The 13,363-nt window shown below is 42.3% G+C and overlaps 1 protein-coding gene across 11 annotated transcripts in view; it reads left to right on the top strand.

Moving 5' to 3' along the window:
• Nucleotides 1–13,363, top strand: part of TDRD5 (tudor domain containing 5) — a 32,856-nt gene that overhangs the window by 8,223 nt on the left and 11,270 nt on the right. For 10 of the 11 annotated variants that reach the window (XM_083743796.1, XM_083743799.1, XM_083743798.1 and 7 more), the window contains exons 4-9: nt 1,536–1,735; nt 4,648–4,731; nt 5,410–5,466; nt 6,302–6,455; nt 8,625–8,776; nt 12,519–12,739. In XM_083743796.1, the coding sequence (XP_083599922.1) occupies nt 1,536–1,735; nt 4,648–4,731; nt 5,410–5,466; nt 6,302–6,455; nt 8,625–8,776; nt 12,519–12,739 (868 nt within the window). The remainder of the gene's footprint in view (nt 1–1,535; nt 1,736–4,647; nt 4,732–5,409; nt 5,467–6,301; nt 6,456–8,624; nt 8,777–12,518; nt 12,740–13,363) is intronic. The other variant, XM_083743800.1, reaches the window with a different exon arrangement.

Here is a 13,363-nt window from a genome sequence, read left to right as displayed (position 1 = left end):
CAGGGTTCCCAGGTCCTGTGGTTGCAAAACAAGCTAAAATCATCAACCCTCCACCACTGTGCTTGACAGCTGATACGAGGTGTTTGTGCTGATATGCTGTGTTTGGTTTTCACCAAATATGACGCTGTGCATTATCGCCCAAAATCTCCACTTTGGTACCGTCTGCCCAAGGGACGTTGTTCCAGAGCTTTTTGCTTTGTTCAGATGCAACTTTGCAAACCTAAGCCGTGCTGCCATATTCTTTTTATAGAGAAGAGGCTTTCCCCTGGCAACCCTTCCAAACAAAGCTGTTCTGTCTTTTTCTGATTGTACTGTTATGAACTTTAACATTTAACATACTAAGGCCTGTAGACTCTGAGATGTAACTCTTGAGTTACTTGCAATCTTGAATGTTTTCCACTTTTGAATAATCTTTCTCACTGTGGAATGATGGAATTAAAATTGGATATGGCTTTATAACCCTTCCCAGTTTCATGGGCAGCAATTACCGTACTTTTCGCTCCATAAGACGCACCTAGTTTTTAGAGGGGGAAAGCAAGGAAAAAAATTCTTTAAAGGGAGCACTGAGCAGAATCTGTATGCATCCCAGGCTCTTCTCAGCGCTCCCTTTTATGAGCTGCGTGGAACGTGTGTGCGGAGCTTGCAGGCTTTTCCCTGAGGAGGGAGAAGGGCAGCCCGTCACTGGCCCCCAAGAGCCGCACACACGATCCACGTGGCTCATGAAAGGGAGCGCTGAGCAGAGTCTCCCACCTGCATTCACTCCATAAGACGCACACACATTTCCCCTTACTTTTTAGGAGGGGAAAAGTGTGTCTTATGGAGCGAAAAATACAGTACTGTTTCTCTAGGAGCATTGCTGATGTCTTTCCTCCTTGGCATTGTGTTATCTAGACCAGCAAACTGATAAAACTTCAGCTTTTGTAGAGGTGGGTACACTTGCTGATGATCAATTAAGCAAGTGCATTTGATTAGCAGCACCTGTTTTCTACTTAGCCTCTTAATTCCTATTGAAGCAGTAAGTTTTTCACAAATAGCTTCCCCATTTTGGCTTTATTTTTGTTACATAAATCACGGCATGTTGTAATATGACATCTGATGTTGTTCATCTGAGGCTGTATTTACTTAATTTTAAGACCTGCTAAGGAACAGATGACTGTTATTATGTCCTCATATGTATAACCACAGAATTCAAAGAGGGTGTACTTTCTCTCCCCCCCCATGACTGTAAGTATTCATGAAGGCTCTGCATTAAGCTCATTCTTCCTTTCTGCTTTGTCAGTTAAGCAAAATGGTGACTAATCCTTGTGCACTTGAGCTGATGAGTGAGTCATCTTGTATCTGCTCAAACATGCAAGTGATAAATAAAACAATATAGTAAGGGGTTTTGTGCTGTGCTGTTGGCTTATATTGAGATTCCATTGCTCTTGGAGGTGTTCTTGGAAATGAGTGTGAGCCTTCCAGCATTGTCTACCTAGGGAAAACAGAAAACTGTCACGTGAAATCATGTCTGTAAACCCTTTCTTGGCTTTATTAAGGCAAAGCCGTGATTCCATCACATAAGACAAAGCAGACTTTGCCTACTACTCTGCCAGCACCTGCAGTGAAGAAATCTTCAACCCCTGCCCTACCTATGGATAATCACAATCCATCTCCAAGCCAAGAATCTGAGGCTTTAGTAGTAGAGTTGAAACCAGTGGAAACCCCGTTAGTGAGAACTGATGAGAGGATGAAACAAGTAAGTAATAGAAACATTGCACTCCAAAGGTGACTAAACTAAGGGAATATTTAATTAGTTATTATGAGAAAATGAGAATCCGTATGGACACATTACATATTGTTTGGTGTCTTAATTAGTACACATCGCCCATGTAGAAGGATTTTAATCCTAAGTTCTTAAAGATGAGAAAAGATCTGCTTTAAGCTGGGTGAGGACAGAGGTCGCCAGCTTTCTTGGTTGGGCCAGTGGGCATATTTGGAATCTGCCAGTCATAAAATGGCTGCCAGGGGCACTTGACATAATTAGTGATGTTAAATTCTCGAGAATAATCTCGATTAATGAGATGTGTACATTTAAAGCAGCTGTGTAGACGACACAGAATTTACAGTTTGTGGAGAATATTCTCCAGATAATTTTCTAGCATCACGTAACTAGGCATCTGTGGGATGTGTCATGACACAAAATAGCTGCCATATCTAAAAGAGAAAAAATGAAGACCACAGAATAGTGCAGGCATGCCTCTCCCCCATCAGTGGGAATTGCTACTGTACTCGCTCAAAGAGAGAAGCTCAGCTCCTCTTCTCACGGTTACCTCCCAGCATAATAGCATAATATGCTTCTGCAGCAAATGCAAACAGTTAATCAAAATGACTGCCACAGCAAGGAAAATGTAAATTGGACGAAAGAGGAGTTTTCCAAAGGAACGCTCACTGAGTTCATAGACAATTTGTTGATCTGGGTGCTTCCACACTAGACATTTGGTGTGGCATTGCCGTGCCTTTTTCACTCACTCTTTACTGGGCACACTTGTTACGCGGTCCTGTGGTTTTTCCATATTTTTCAGACTGCAGAGGAAGATCAGAAAAACAGTGCAGTTTTTGTAGGTGTAGACAGCCTTGATGCTTCTGTTCAGCTTATTTTTTATTTTTTAAAAAGGGTTTTTGATGCGTGTAGTGACTTTCGGAAGATTACAGTAGTGCCATTCAAAATCCCTTCGCTTTTCATCCAGACCTTTTTTTGTTAACCAGCTTTTAATTAGCACTGAAGAGCTTTTTGTAAGCCTTTATATTAAAATATTAATATTACTAAAATAGATCTTTGTAATGAACAAATGTTCTAAAGCTGTAGCTATACAATTTTTAAAAATGAACCCTGCTGCCTTTCTTGTAAAAATGCTTTTGTCCCCCACCTTCAATTTAAACACGTTTCCATACAAATGTTAAATTGCTTGTCATTTTGGCATTTACTGAAGAGTATAATGGCCAATCAAGTCTCAGTGAATTAGTGAATTAATTTTTTTTTAAAGGATCATTAGACTTTTATATTTATTTCTTTTTGCTGCTCAGACAAATTAGACACTCCCAAACCACAGCTGCTGTGCTACATGCTCTGTGTGGGCAGAACATATAAGGATGTAGACACTGGAAACACACAGTGCCCCTGATAGTGTGGAGAGTTGATTGCTCTTCCATATTTAGCTCACTGCAATTATTAGCTCTAGGAGCTGCCTTCTGGAAGCAGGCTTGGAATGGTTTTCTTGCATTTCTATCAGTGAAAAAGTACTGCAAACTGCAGAGGTCTTTGAAAAAACAAGGCAGAAGACTTTCCTGACTCAGTCAATGGATGGGAGTTCAGTCGGGCAGTTACTGCTGCAGTCCTTTCCTCCTTACCCTATACAGTGGTACCTCGGGTTAAGTACTGAATTCGTTCTGGAGGTCCGTTCTTAACCTGAAACTGTTCTTAACCTGAAGCACCGCTTTAGCTAATGGGGCCTCCTGCTGCTGCCGTGCCGCCGGAGCACAATTTCTGTTCTCATCCTGAAGCAAAGTTCTTAACCCGAGGTACTATTTCTGGGTTAGCGGAGTCTGTAACCTGAAGCGTCTGTAACCTGAGGTACCACTGTACCACTAAAAATGTAAGCTTGTGTCCAGTGAATTAAAAAGTAGCAGCAGCAGCAGCAAGGACTACACTCACACTGGGGAAGATGCACTGGTTTGGTGGTTGAGTGCACCTTAATACCTGCCCTTTACCCTAAGTTCCCAAGGCTGGTTGCATCATTACAACACAATATTACAAACAGGTGAAAACAACTTAAAACCACAGAAATAATGTGGATCCTAAAAATATACATCTCAGCTTTGGAAAGCCAGGATAAAGAGGTGCATCTTCAGCATTTCCTAGAAGCCATATAATGATGGTGCTGGATGCACATCTGTGGGGAGGAAATTTCACAGCTCTGGCTGCCATGGAGAATGCCCTCTGCTGAACCACCTCCCTCCCTCCCTCGCTTCTGAGAGTGACCCCGAAGAGTGGCCCCTCTGCCAATCTTGGTACCTGAGATTCTGTAGGGAAGGAGGTGGTCTTTCAGTTTTAGGGACTGAATTGTTTAGGGCTTTAAACACTAATGTGAGCACCTTGAATTGGGCGCATAACTTTTTTTTTCTTTGGCTCCTGCAGAGGAGGACAGGGTTATCACTAAACAGAAGCTGTTGTTAAAAGTAGGTTCCTCTAGCTTTCGGATGCTTAGAAATTACTGAAAGGATTGAGTGTATTGGGAACTATTTTGTCCAATGATGTCATTCCTGCTATACTGCATTATTATACAATATTATGTATATTTTAGATGTAGGTGGGAGATTAGGCTGTGTGAGTGAGCAGGAAGAAGAGGGCACCAAAGGTGGGGAAATGTAAAGACTCAACCTGCTGCTTTTAAAAAATGGAACTTATTTACAATATTTGTACCAATCCTATCATGTAATCTTGATATATAATCTACCATTAATATATCTGAAGTGATTATTGCGTGGTGTTCAAAACTTTCAGTGTGAAGTTTCCAATGTAAATGCCACATTTATATGAATGGATGCCAATTTGTATGCACTGGCTTTCCCTCTCACTTTTTTCATACCTGTGGAATCTGTTTCTCAAAGCTAGAGAAGGAGATGCGGATAGCACTTTCCCAGAAAGGACCTGGAGGGACAATCAGCTCAGAACTTAAGGAAAAAATAAAAACTGTAAGTGTTCATAATTTAAGGAACTTAGGTTGATTGTTTTTTTTTTAAGGCATATCATTAATTAAAACTATGCAAAGGAGCCTTAGGCAAACATTCCCTGCCATGCTTCCCACCTTCTTTGCTGGTGTGGGACATATGATGATTTGACCATTTGTCTGAGCTGGCAGACTGTCTTGTGCTTACTTTGCAAATCAGGATTGAAAACTGAGGAAGAATGTCTGAATTAATAATCTTAAAACCCAGCCTGTGTGCCCCTCTCCTTGACCTCTTATATTCCAGAAAACCTGGGCTGGATCTAGACACATCAAAGAAGCGTTTCAGTTTAAAGCATTGTAAATTTAAACGGAAAACAGGTGGAGAAAAATAGGACTCCGCATCGCCATCTGGTGGCACAATGTTATATCACACATACAACACATAAATCACTTTTTTTTAACCAGTCTAGCTGATTCCTGGGTGCTTTAAAGAAAAAAACTGGGAAATTGTATTGCATGTAGCTGTGTATAGAAAATAAACTTTTGTGCCTGTATATTTTTATTTTGCAAATGTTTTCTTAGATGCAAGACAAGTGGCTAGTTGGGGGTATTGTTGTAAATGTTTGTTTCATGCTCAACATTCTTATCGGCTGTTTAGACTGCATGACAACTAATTGTTGACTTTATGTTGTTTGCAATTTAGATTGTAGCGCAGCACCCCGAAGGATTGCTTGTTTCTAAGTTACCTGGTAAATTTGAGGTATGTTTCCTCCTTTCGGAAGTTGCTTTTGCTCTTGTCCTTTTCTGTGTATGTTTCTACTGAAACAAATATTGGCGCCTGAGTCAGAGAGGCAGCCAATAGCTCAGCATGCTAGACCACAGTTTGCTTAGGCTCGTTCCAGCTCATGCACACTCTTCTAAACCATGGTTCAGCACATTAGTGCACAATCTACACCCCTTGACTTAATATTATATAGTCTTTGGTCTTATAGGTAACGGGTGGTGGGAAGAAGGGGAGCAGGGGGGAAAGTGATGGTTCTGCCCTTAACAAGTTACCTCTAAGGGTATGTGGCCCTCAGCAGAAAAAGCATTGCCTGCTCCTGGTTTGGTTTTATTGTTGCCTCCGTGTAATCTTACTCTACTATTGGGGGTGGGATGAGGGAAGCTCTTCTAATCTTCCTTTTCTTTTGCTTAGATAAACAAAAATCTCTGATTCGAATTTCAATTTAGTAGGCTAAAATATTGTTCAGCTTAGACAAAAAGTGAACAAAACAGACAAGAAAATTTACTGGGTTACATTCTCTGGGTGAAAATGGAGATGGTTTCCAGTTTTTATGGACCAGATTCAAAGAGATTTCCTATGAAAAGTTCAAATTCACTATTTTCTCTTTTCTCCACCCCACTGGCTGCCCATTTCCTTCTTGACCAGCACTTGAACTAAATGTTTTGGAGAGCATTTTAGCTTCCAAAAAGTACCTATTTTTTATTGCTGTTAGTATAGCTAGTCCAAAGGACTATATAGTTAGTTAGTCCAAAGGAAGAATATTGCAGGACGTCCTTTTTGCTTTGATTAATCAGATTTTCTTTATATCTAGCGACATTTTAAAGAAATACTGGCAGTAAAGAAACTAGGTTTCTTAAACCTGATGGAACTGGTTGGTGCCCTTAGTGATGTTCTCCATATTGAGTGCAAAGAAGGGGAACAAGACTGGCACATCTTTGACATTGAGTCGCAGCGCTTAAGAGATGGTAAGTGGGGAACACTGCCTTTGCAGATACTTCCAAGGTGCAGGTTGGATTGGGCTCAAACAAACAAACTGCTTAACCCATGCCATTTGATAAAGCAAGTTCGCATTTGGGTTGCAATAGACTATAATTCATACCAAAGGTGTGTTGATAGGCCTCTATTGTTTTCCCATTGGCACACAATATATTATCGCATGCCATCCCAATTTCCAAGTACATTGGTACCTCGGGTTAAGACCTTAATTCATTCTGGAGGTCCGTTCTTAACCTGAAACTGTTCTTAACCTGAGGTACCACTTTAGCTAATGGGGTCTCCTGCTGCAGCCGCACAATTTCTGTTGTCATCCTGAAGCAAAGTTCTTAACCTGAGGTACTATTTCTGGGTTAGCGGAGTCTGTAACCTGAAGCGTCTGTAACCTGAAGGGTCTGTAACCCGAGGTACCACTGTAGTGTGAGATTCCAGGGGTTCCAGGTGCTTACCAAGGTTCAGTTTCCTTGGAATGAGGTACAGTGGAGATTGTGGTGTCTTTATAATATGAGATTTATTTACACATATATACAAAATGAGTCTAAGATGGCAGGATTCACAGCATTAACACCCCAATGAGCTTTTGCTTCTTCCAGAGCTGCAGTCTTAGATTCAAACAGAAATCAAACATCGCTCTGACTCTGGCTTCCTAGCCTGTTGCTTTTCACCTTCTAGCTTCTATCTCACATCACTTAACACTCTCCACTCTGCCTTTGTCCTTCCAACTACCCACAAGTTGAGGAAGAGGCCTCCACCCATTTGCTGTATGGCACAGAGCCCCTTCCTTTGCTTCCCTTAATGGCCCATTACCCAGGCTATCGCCTCACCAGGAAGTCGCCAGTTGCTTGTGTGCACTCTTGTCTGATGAGGGTGCTTAAGCCGGTGTGTGTGTGTGTGTGTCCCACTAATGTGCCAGTTGTTCAACTGGGGCACAAGACTGAAAAAGTTGATGCCAGCTATGTAGAGGCCAGAAGTGGTGTTGTGTGTGCATTCTGTGCCCCCTAGGAGCTGCTGTAAGTGCATGCTTTTGTCAATAAGGAATTAAACCACCAGCCGTTTGTCCTCCTTGGCTGAGTGCGCTCAGGATAATAGTGTCCTTATAAGTGGGATGATCTGCTCCAGAATATTTGGCAGGGGTGAGACAAAGGTGAACCATGGTTGCAGCTTGTACTTTTAGCCCTCAGAAAGGCTGGCAGATTGGACCTTGTTTTACTTTCCAGCTTACAGATCATTCCAAGGTGGATCCCAAGAAACATTAAACTGTATTTTTACAAATTGCACTAAACAATATCAACATATCAAATTTATCAAAGCAGAGAAGGGCTATAGCTCAGTGTTAGAGCATCTGTCTTGCAAGCTGAAGGTCCCAGGATCAGTCTCTGGCATCTCCAGGTAGGGTTGGGAAAGACACCCCCCCCCCCCAATCCTAGAGAACCACAGTCAGTTGCAGTACTGAGCAAGATGGACCAAGTAGATGGGCTCAGTATATGGCAGCTTCCTATGTTTGTATCAAGGCTCTTTTCACAGGTCAGGGGAATGTCCAGCTGAACAGGCTCTGAGATGGTCTTCAGATGCCTCCCGCCCTCTTCTTAGATCAGGCATATGCAAACTAGGCCCTCCAGATGTTTTGGGACTACAACTCCCATCATCCCTAGCTAACAGGACCAGTGGTCAGGGATGGTAGTCTCAAAACATCTGGAGGGCCAAAATTGCCTATGCCTGCCTTAGATCCTTCCTAATTTTCTGTGATGTGTGAAGATGCATTAAGCATGCATACTTAATAGACTACTTTTATTTTCGAATTTAACAACACCTTTTTTTGGGGGGGGCGGCAGAATAGCAGCCAAGTAGGGGAAGTTTTGAGCAGAAAAGCAAGTCAGGACTCTGCCCTGATTCAGAATGGGAGCCTATTCCAACTGGACACTCTGGTTGGTTTTTCCCAGGTGTGAAAATGGCAGATGAAGCATGTTTCTTTAAAACATATAACTATTGTCACGTGTAGTTTGGCCTTGCCTCTGTGATGTATGATTCTTGAATGCAAACTTCCTTCTTTGGGCTTGAACTTTGGGAACTGCCAATTCAGACTTTTAAAAATGAAGGTTGTGTGTTTGCCTTCTAAACATAAGTATCTGTTGTTCCTACAGATGAGCATTCAAGTGATAAGATTGCCCAGCCTGACTCTTTAGCCCATGAAGAGACGCCAGATGTGCATGAGCTTCTCAGCTGGAATTCTCCTCTGGAGGAATCTAAGGCTCCAGATGTGAAACTTAGTGTAGTAACGAAGATGGCGACACCGGTAGGCTGACATTGCCGTGGTATCATGGTTAACAAGTAGTGTCATGTTTTACAACTGTTGGACAGATATCAAGAGACGACTAACAGTGGATTGTATTTATTTTATTTTGAAATCAGTTGTTTTTGTTTAGAATTTTTATTAATTTTTCTGTTTTACAATTTAACATACTCATTTTACATCCTTAAGATATCAGTGATGTGACTTCTTCTCTTTCCCTGGTTCATTTTACATATCATAAATCCCTGCATATTTTACAAAAACTATACCTTTCAGTATTCCGTTATTGCCTCCATCAACATTTACATTGTTGAATTTAACTTAATGCTGCCAGCGTTTTCAGCTGTACACAATTATTTCCCATATATTCAGTAAACATTTTCCAATCTTCTTTAAACGTATGCTCTTCTTATTCTCTTATTCTATATGTTAAGTCTGCAAGTTGTACATATTCTATCAAGTTCCCATTTTTCTTTATAATAATAATAATATATTATTTATACCCCACCCATCTGGCTGGGCCTCCCCAGCCACTCTGGGCGGCTTCCATAGAAACCAAAAATACAGTAAAATATCACACGTTAAAAACTTCCCTGAACAGGGCTGCCTTAAGATGTCTTCTGAATGTCAGGTAGTTGTTTATCTCTTTGACATCTGATGGGAGGGCGTTCCACAGGGTGGGCGCCACTACCGAGAAGGCCCTCTGCCTGGTTCCCTGTAGCTTTGCTTCTCGCAATGAGGGAACAGCCAGAAGGCCTTCGGCGCTGGACCTCAGCGTCCGGGCAGAATGATGGGGGTGGAGACGCTCCTTCAGGTATACTGGACCGAGGCCGTTTAGGGCTTTAAAGGTCAGCACCAACACTTTGAATTGTGCTCAAAAACGTACTGGGAGCCAATGTAGGTCTTTCAAGACCGGTGTTTAGTTGGGAACTCGCTCGTTTTCCATTTTGGGGCTAACAAAACATGGGCCACAGCAGTGGCATACATAAATAACCTTTTTTTGACACCTGGGAATTTCAGTCTGAATTATCCCCAACAGAAAGGACTCTGGTTTTTTTTGGGAAAGTACTTTTAAACATGTTTTTCAGTTCATTATGGATCATTTCCCAATATTCTTTTACCCTTTTACGAGTCCACCACATATGAAAGAACGTTCCCTCCAATTCTTTGCATCTCCAACACTTATCTGATTCAGTCTTATACATCTTAGCAAGCCTACTCAGAGTTAAATACCATCTGTGAATCATTTTCAGGTAGTTCTCCTTCAAAGAATAAAATGCTGTAAACTTCAAGTCACTTTTCCAAGTTTTCCCCACAGTTCAAAATCTATATTGTGTCCTATATCTGTTGCCCGGTGTGCCATTGAGGCTTTAACAAGCTTTAAAATGCACATTTTGTCAGTAGGTTTCAGGTAAAGTTCCTTGGGAAGATAATTCTACAGTGAGTGCTACCACTGAGATGTAGCCAACTGCCACATCTCATTTGGAGTAGAACTTCTGAGAAGATCTCTAAATCAAGGTTGGTAGGCATGTGTTGCGAGTAAGGGTGCTTCAGGTAGAATCCTAGAGTTGGAAGAGACCACAAGGGCCATCGAGTCCAACCCCCTGCCAAGCAGGAAACACCATCGGAGCACTCCTGACATATGGTTGTCAAGCCTCTGCTTAAAGACTTTCAAAGAAGGAGACTCCACCACACTCCTTGGCAGCAAATTCCACTGTCGAACAGCTCTTACTGTCAGGAAGTTCTTCCTAATGTTTAGGTGGAATCTTCTTTCTTGTAGTTTGGAACCATTGCTCCGTGTCCGCTTCTCTGGAGCAGCAGAAAACAACCTTTCTCCCTCCTCTATGTGACATCCTTTTATATATTTGAACATGGCTGTGGGTTAAAGCCTCAGCGCCTAGGACTTGCCGATCGAAAGGTCGGCGGTTCGAATCCCTGCGGCGGGGTGCGCTCCCGCTGCTCGGTCCCAGCGCCTGCCAACCTAGCAGTTCGAAAGCACCTCCAGGTGCAAGTAGATAAATAGGGACCGCTTACCAGCGGGAAGGTAAACGGTGTTTCTGTGTGCGGCTCTGGCTCACCAGAGCAGCGATGTCACGCTGGCCACGTGACCCGGAAGTGTCTCCGGACAGCGCTGGCCCCTGGCCTCTTAAGTGAGATGGGCGCACAACCCCAGAGTCTGTCAAGACTGGCCCGTACGGGCAGGGGTACCTTTACCTTTACCTTATCATATCACCCCTTAACCTCCTCTTCTCCAGGCTAAACATGCCCAGCTCCCTTAGCCGTTCCTCATAAGGCATCGTTTCCAGGCCTTTGACCATTTTGGTTGCCCTCCTCTGGACACGTTCCAGTTTGTCAGTGTCCTTCTTGAACTGTGGTGCCCAGAACTGGACACAATACTCCAGGTGAGGTCTGACCAGAGCAGAATACAGTGGCACTATTACTTCCCTTGATCTAGATGCTATACTTCTATTGATGCAGCCCAGAATTGCATTGGCTTTTTTTAGCTGCCGCGTCACACTGTTGGCTCATGTCAAGTTTGTGGTCAACCAAGACCACAAGGCCCTGGTCCAAACTGCTCTTTAAAGGTCCAGCAACTTTGATTGGGTCTGGGAATAATCTGGGAGCCAGTGAAGACTACAAAGCATTGGTGTGATACACATTTCATACAACCTCAGTTAGCTTTCTCTCAACCAAATTCTGAAGTAACAGAAGTTTCCAGGCTGTATTCAGCCATATCCCCACCCCCACAATTAGGATTTCCCCCTACCTCTGCCTCTCCTACCTTTGTTTGTTTTTCAAAAATCTGTCTGGTTTGCATTTTAAAATTGTTTTATGAATGTTTATTGACATTGTGTTTATATTAGCTTGGTGATACTCCAAGCTGCTTTGTGGTGTTTTTGCCTGGGAAAATGGGATATAAGTATATAAACACGTAAGTAAGTGAGGAAAATGTGAGCGAGAGATGCTTTGATGTTTCAGCAGAACCGTGTCATAGAGGAATTATTTATTGAGGGTATGGAAAATCAGGAAGGGATGTAATGGAGTTAGGGCTGTCTGTGTGGCACTTTTTTTTAAAAAAAATATTTATTAAAATTTTGAAAGTTACAGAAAGTAAAAAGAAAAAAAGTTAAACATAACAAAACCATACAATACAATATAGAAACAAAAATATTACATATGCATAACAAAAAAACCCAAAAACCCCCACAAAAACCCCACATAACCTATACTTTCAATTATTAACTTTCTTTTACTTGTTTCAGCAACCTCCTCACACCTCCCTTTTTTTGTATTCCACTTTGATTAATTGTTTCAGCAAATCCTTTCCATCTTCCTCAAACTTCTGTCCTATCATTTAACTTAACCATTTCTAACATTATTTTTTCCTTTAATCCAATTACAATCTATTATGCTTAATTCTTTATAAAATTTCTGCTAAGGCCATGTAACTTCATTCCAACATCCTTCTAACATTCATTAATTTTACAATGTTTCTGTAAGTAGTCTTTAAATTTCTTCCAATCTTCCTCCACCGACTCCTGTGTGGCACTTTTTGTTGCATGTTAGGGCATCCAGACTCATTGCTGTTGGGATGGAGACTTGGAAGACTAGGAAAGTGTTTTGGATTCCCGTGTAGTCAAGTCCTTGGGATTTCCCAGCCCTGGAAATCTCTTGAGTGGCCCGGGTGAATCTGTTGTACTGCTTGGATCAGAATGACTTTCTTTTACTTTCCTTATGTTTGCAGCACCTGAGTATGGAAGATAGTCACATTATTCAAGAGATCATGGAAAATGAAATCCCGCCAGATGCCGTCCAGGACAGAAGCCTTTTCAGCCTTCCCCAGCTGGACACCAGTGCTTTAGTGGGACTATTTGTGGAATACATTGTCTCTCCTTCGCAATTCTACGTCCGACTCTACAGTGCAGAAACGTCAGTGAAGTTAGAAAACATGATGTTGGAAATGAGGTGAGGGGGAACTTACCCATTTCGGTCTGGGCTTTTCGCTGTATATGAGCTAGGATTGCAGGGAGAAAAGAGAACCCAGTTTGGTATTGGGTGTGCTTGTGGTCTGTTGAAACTCATGTGCAAAAACTTTACCCTGTTTCTTGGCAAGGGTATTCTTTGATGTATACACTTCAGTGTGCATGGTTTTAGTATTTTATTTTATTGAAGCAGCACGATAATCAGCCGAACAGAAAACCCTTCTAAATATCAAAATAGGTCTGAACAAACAAATGGGGTTTTAGCAGATGTTTAATGCATGCAACCAATGAAACTTCCCATATCTCTTTGGGTTGGTGCCATCTTGTCAATCCCCTATAAAAGCCTGGGTGAACAGGTGCCACCCAAGCAGTCACCCAACTCAGCTGCCACCCAAGCTGCCACCCAACTCAGCTGCCACCCAAGCAGTCTATGTAATCATAGGGAGAGTCAGCAGTGTTCACCTGTCCTCCAGTTGTCCTCATTGTTCTGCACACTCAGGCAGGGAAGAGGAGGGACAAAGTCAGTGCAATGCAAACACACTAGTGTTTTCACTACAGCCTCCTTGCCCCTTTACCTGCCTGCCAGAGTGCAACAGTGACACAAGCA

This window comes from Podarcis gaigeae (assembly GCF_964106915.1).
Source record: "Podarcis gaigeae genome assembly, chromosome: 6".
NCBI classification, from domain to species: Eukaryota; Metazoa; Chordata; class Lepidosauria; order Squamata; family Lacertidae; genus Podarcis; species Podarcis gaigeae.
The sequence above is the reverse complement of the archived record's forward strand: the minus strand, read 5'-3'. Positions and strand labels throughout refer to the sequence as shown.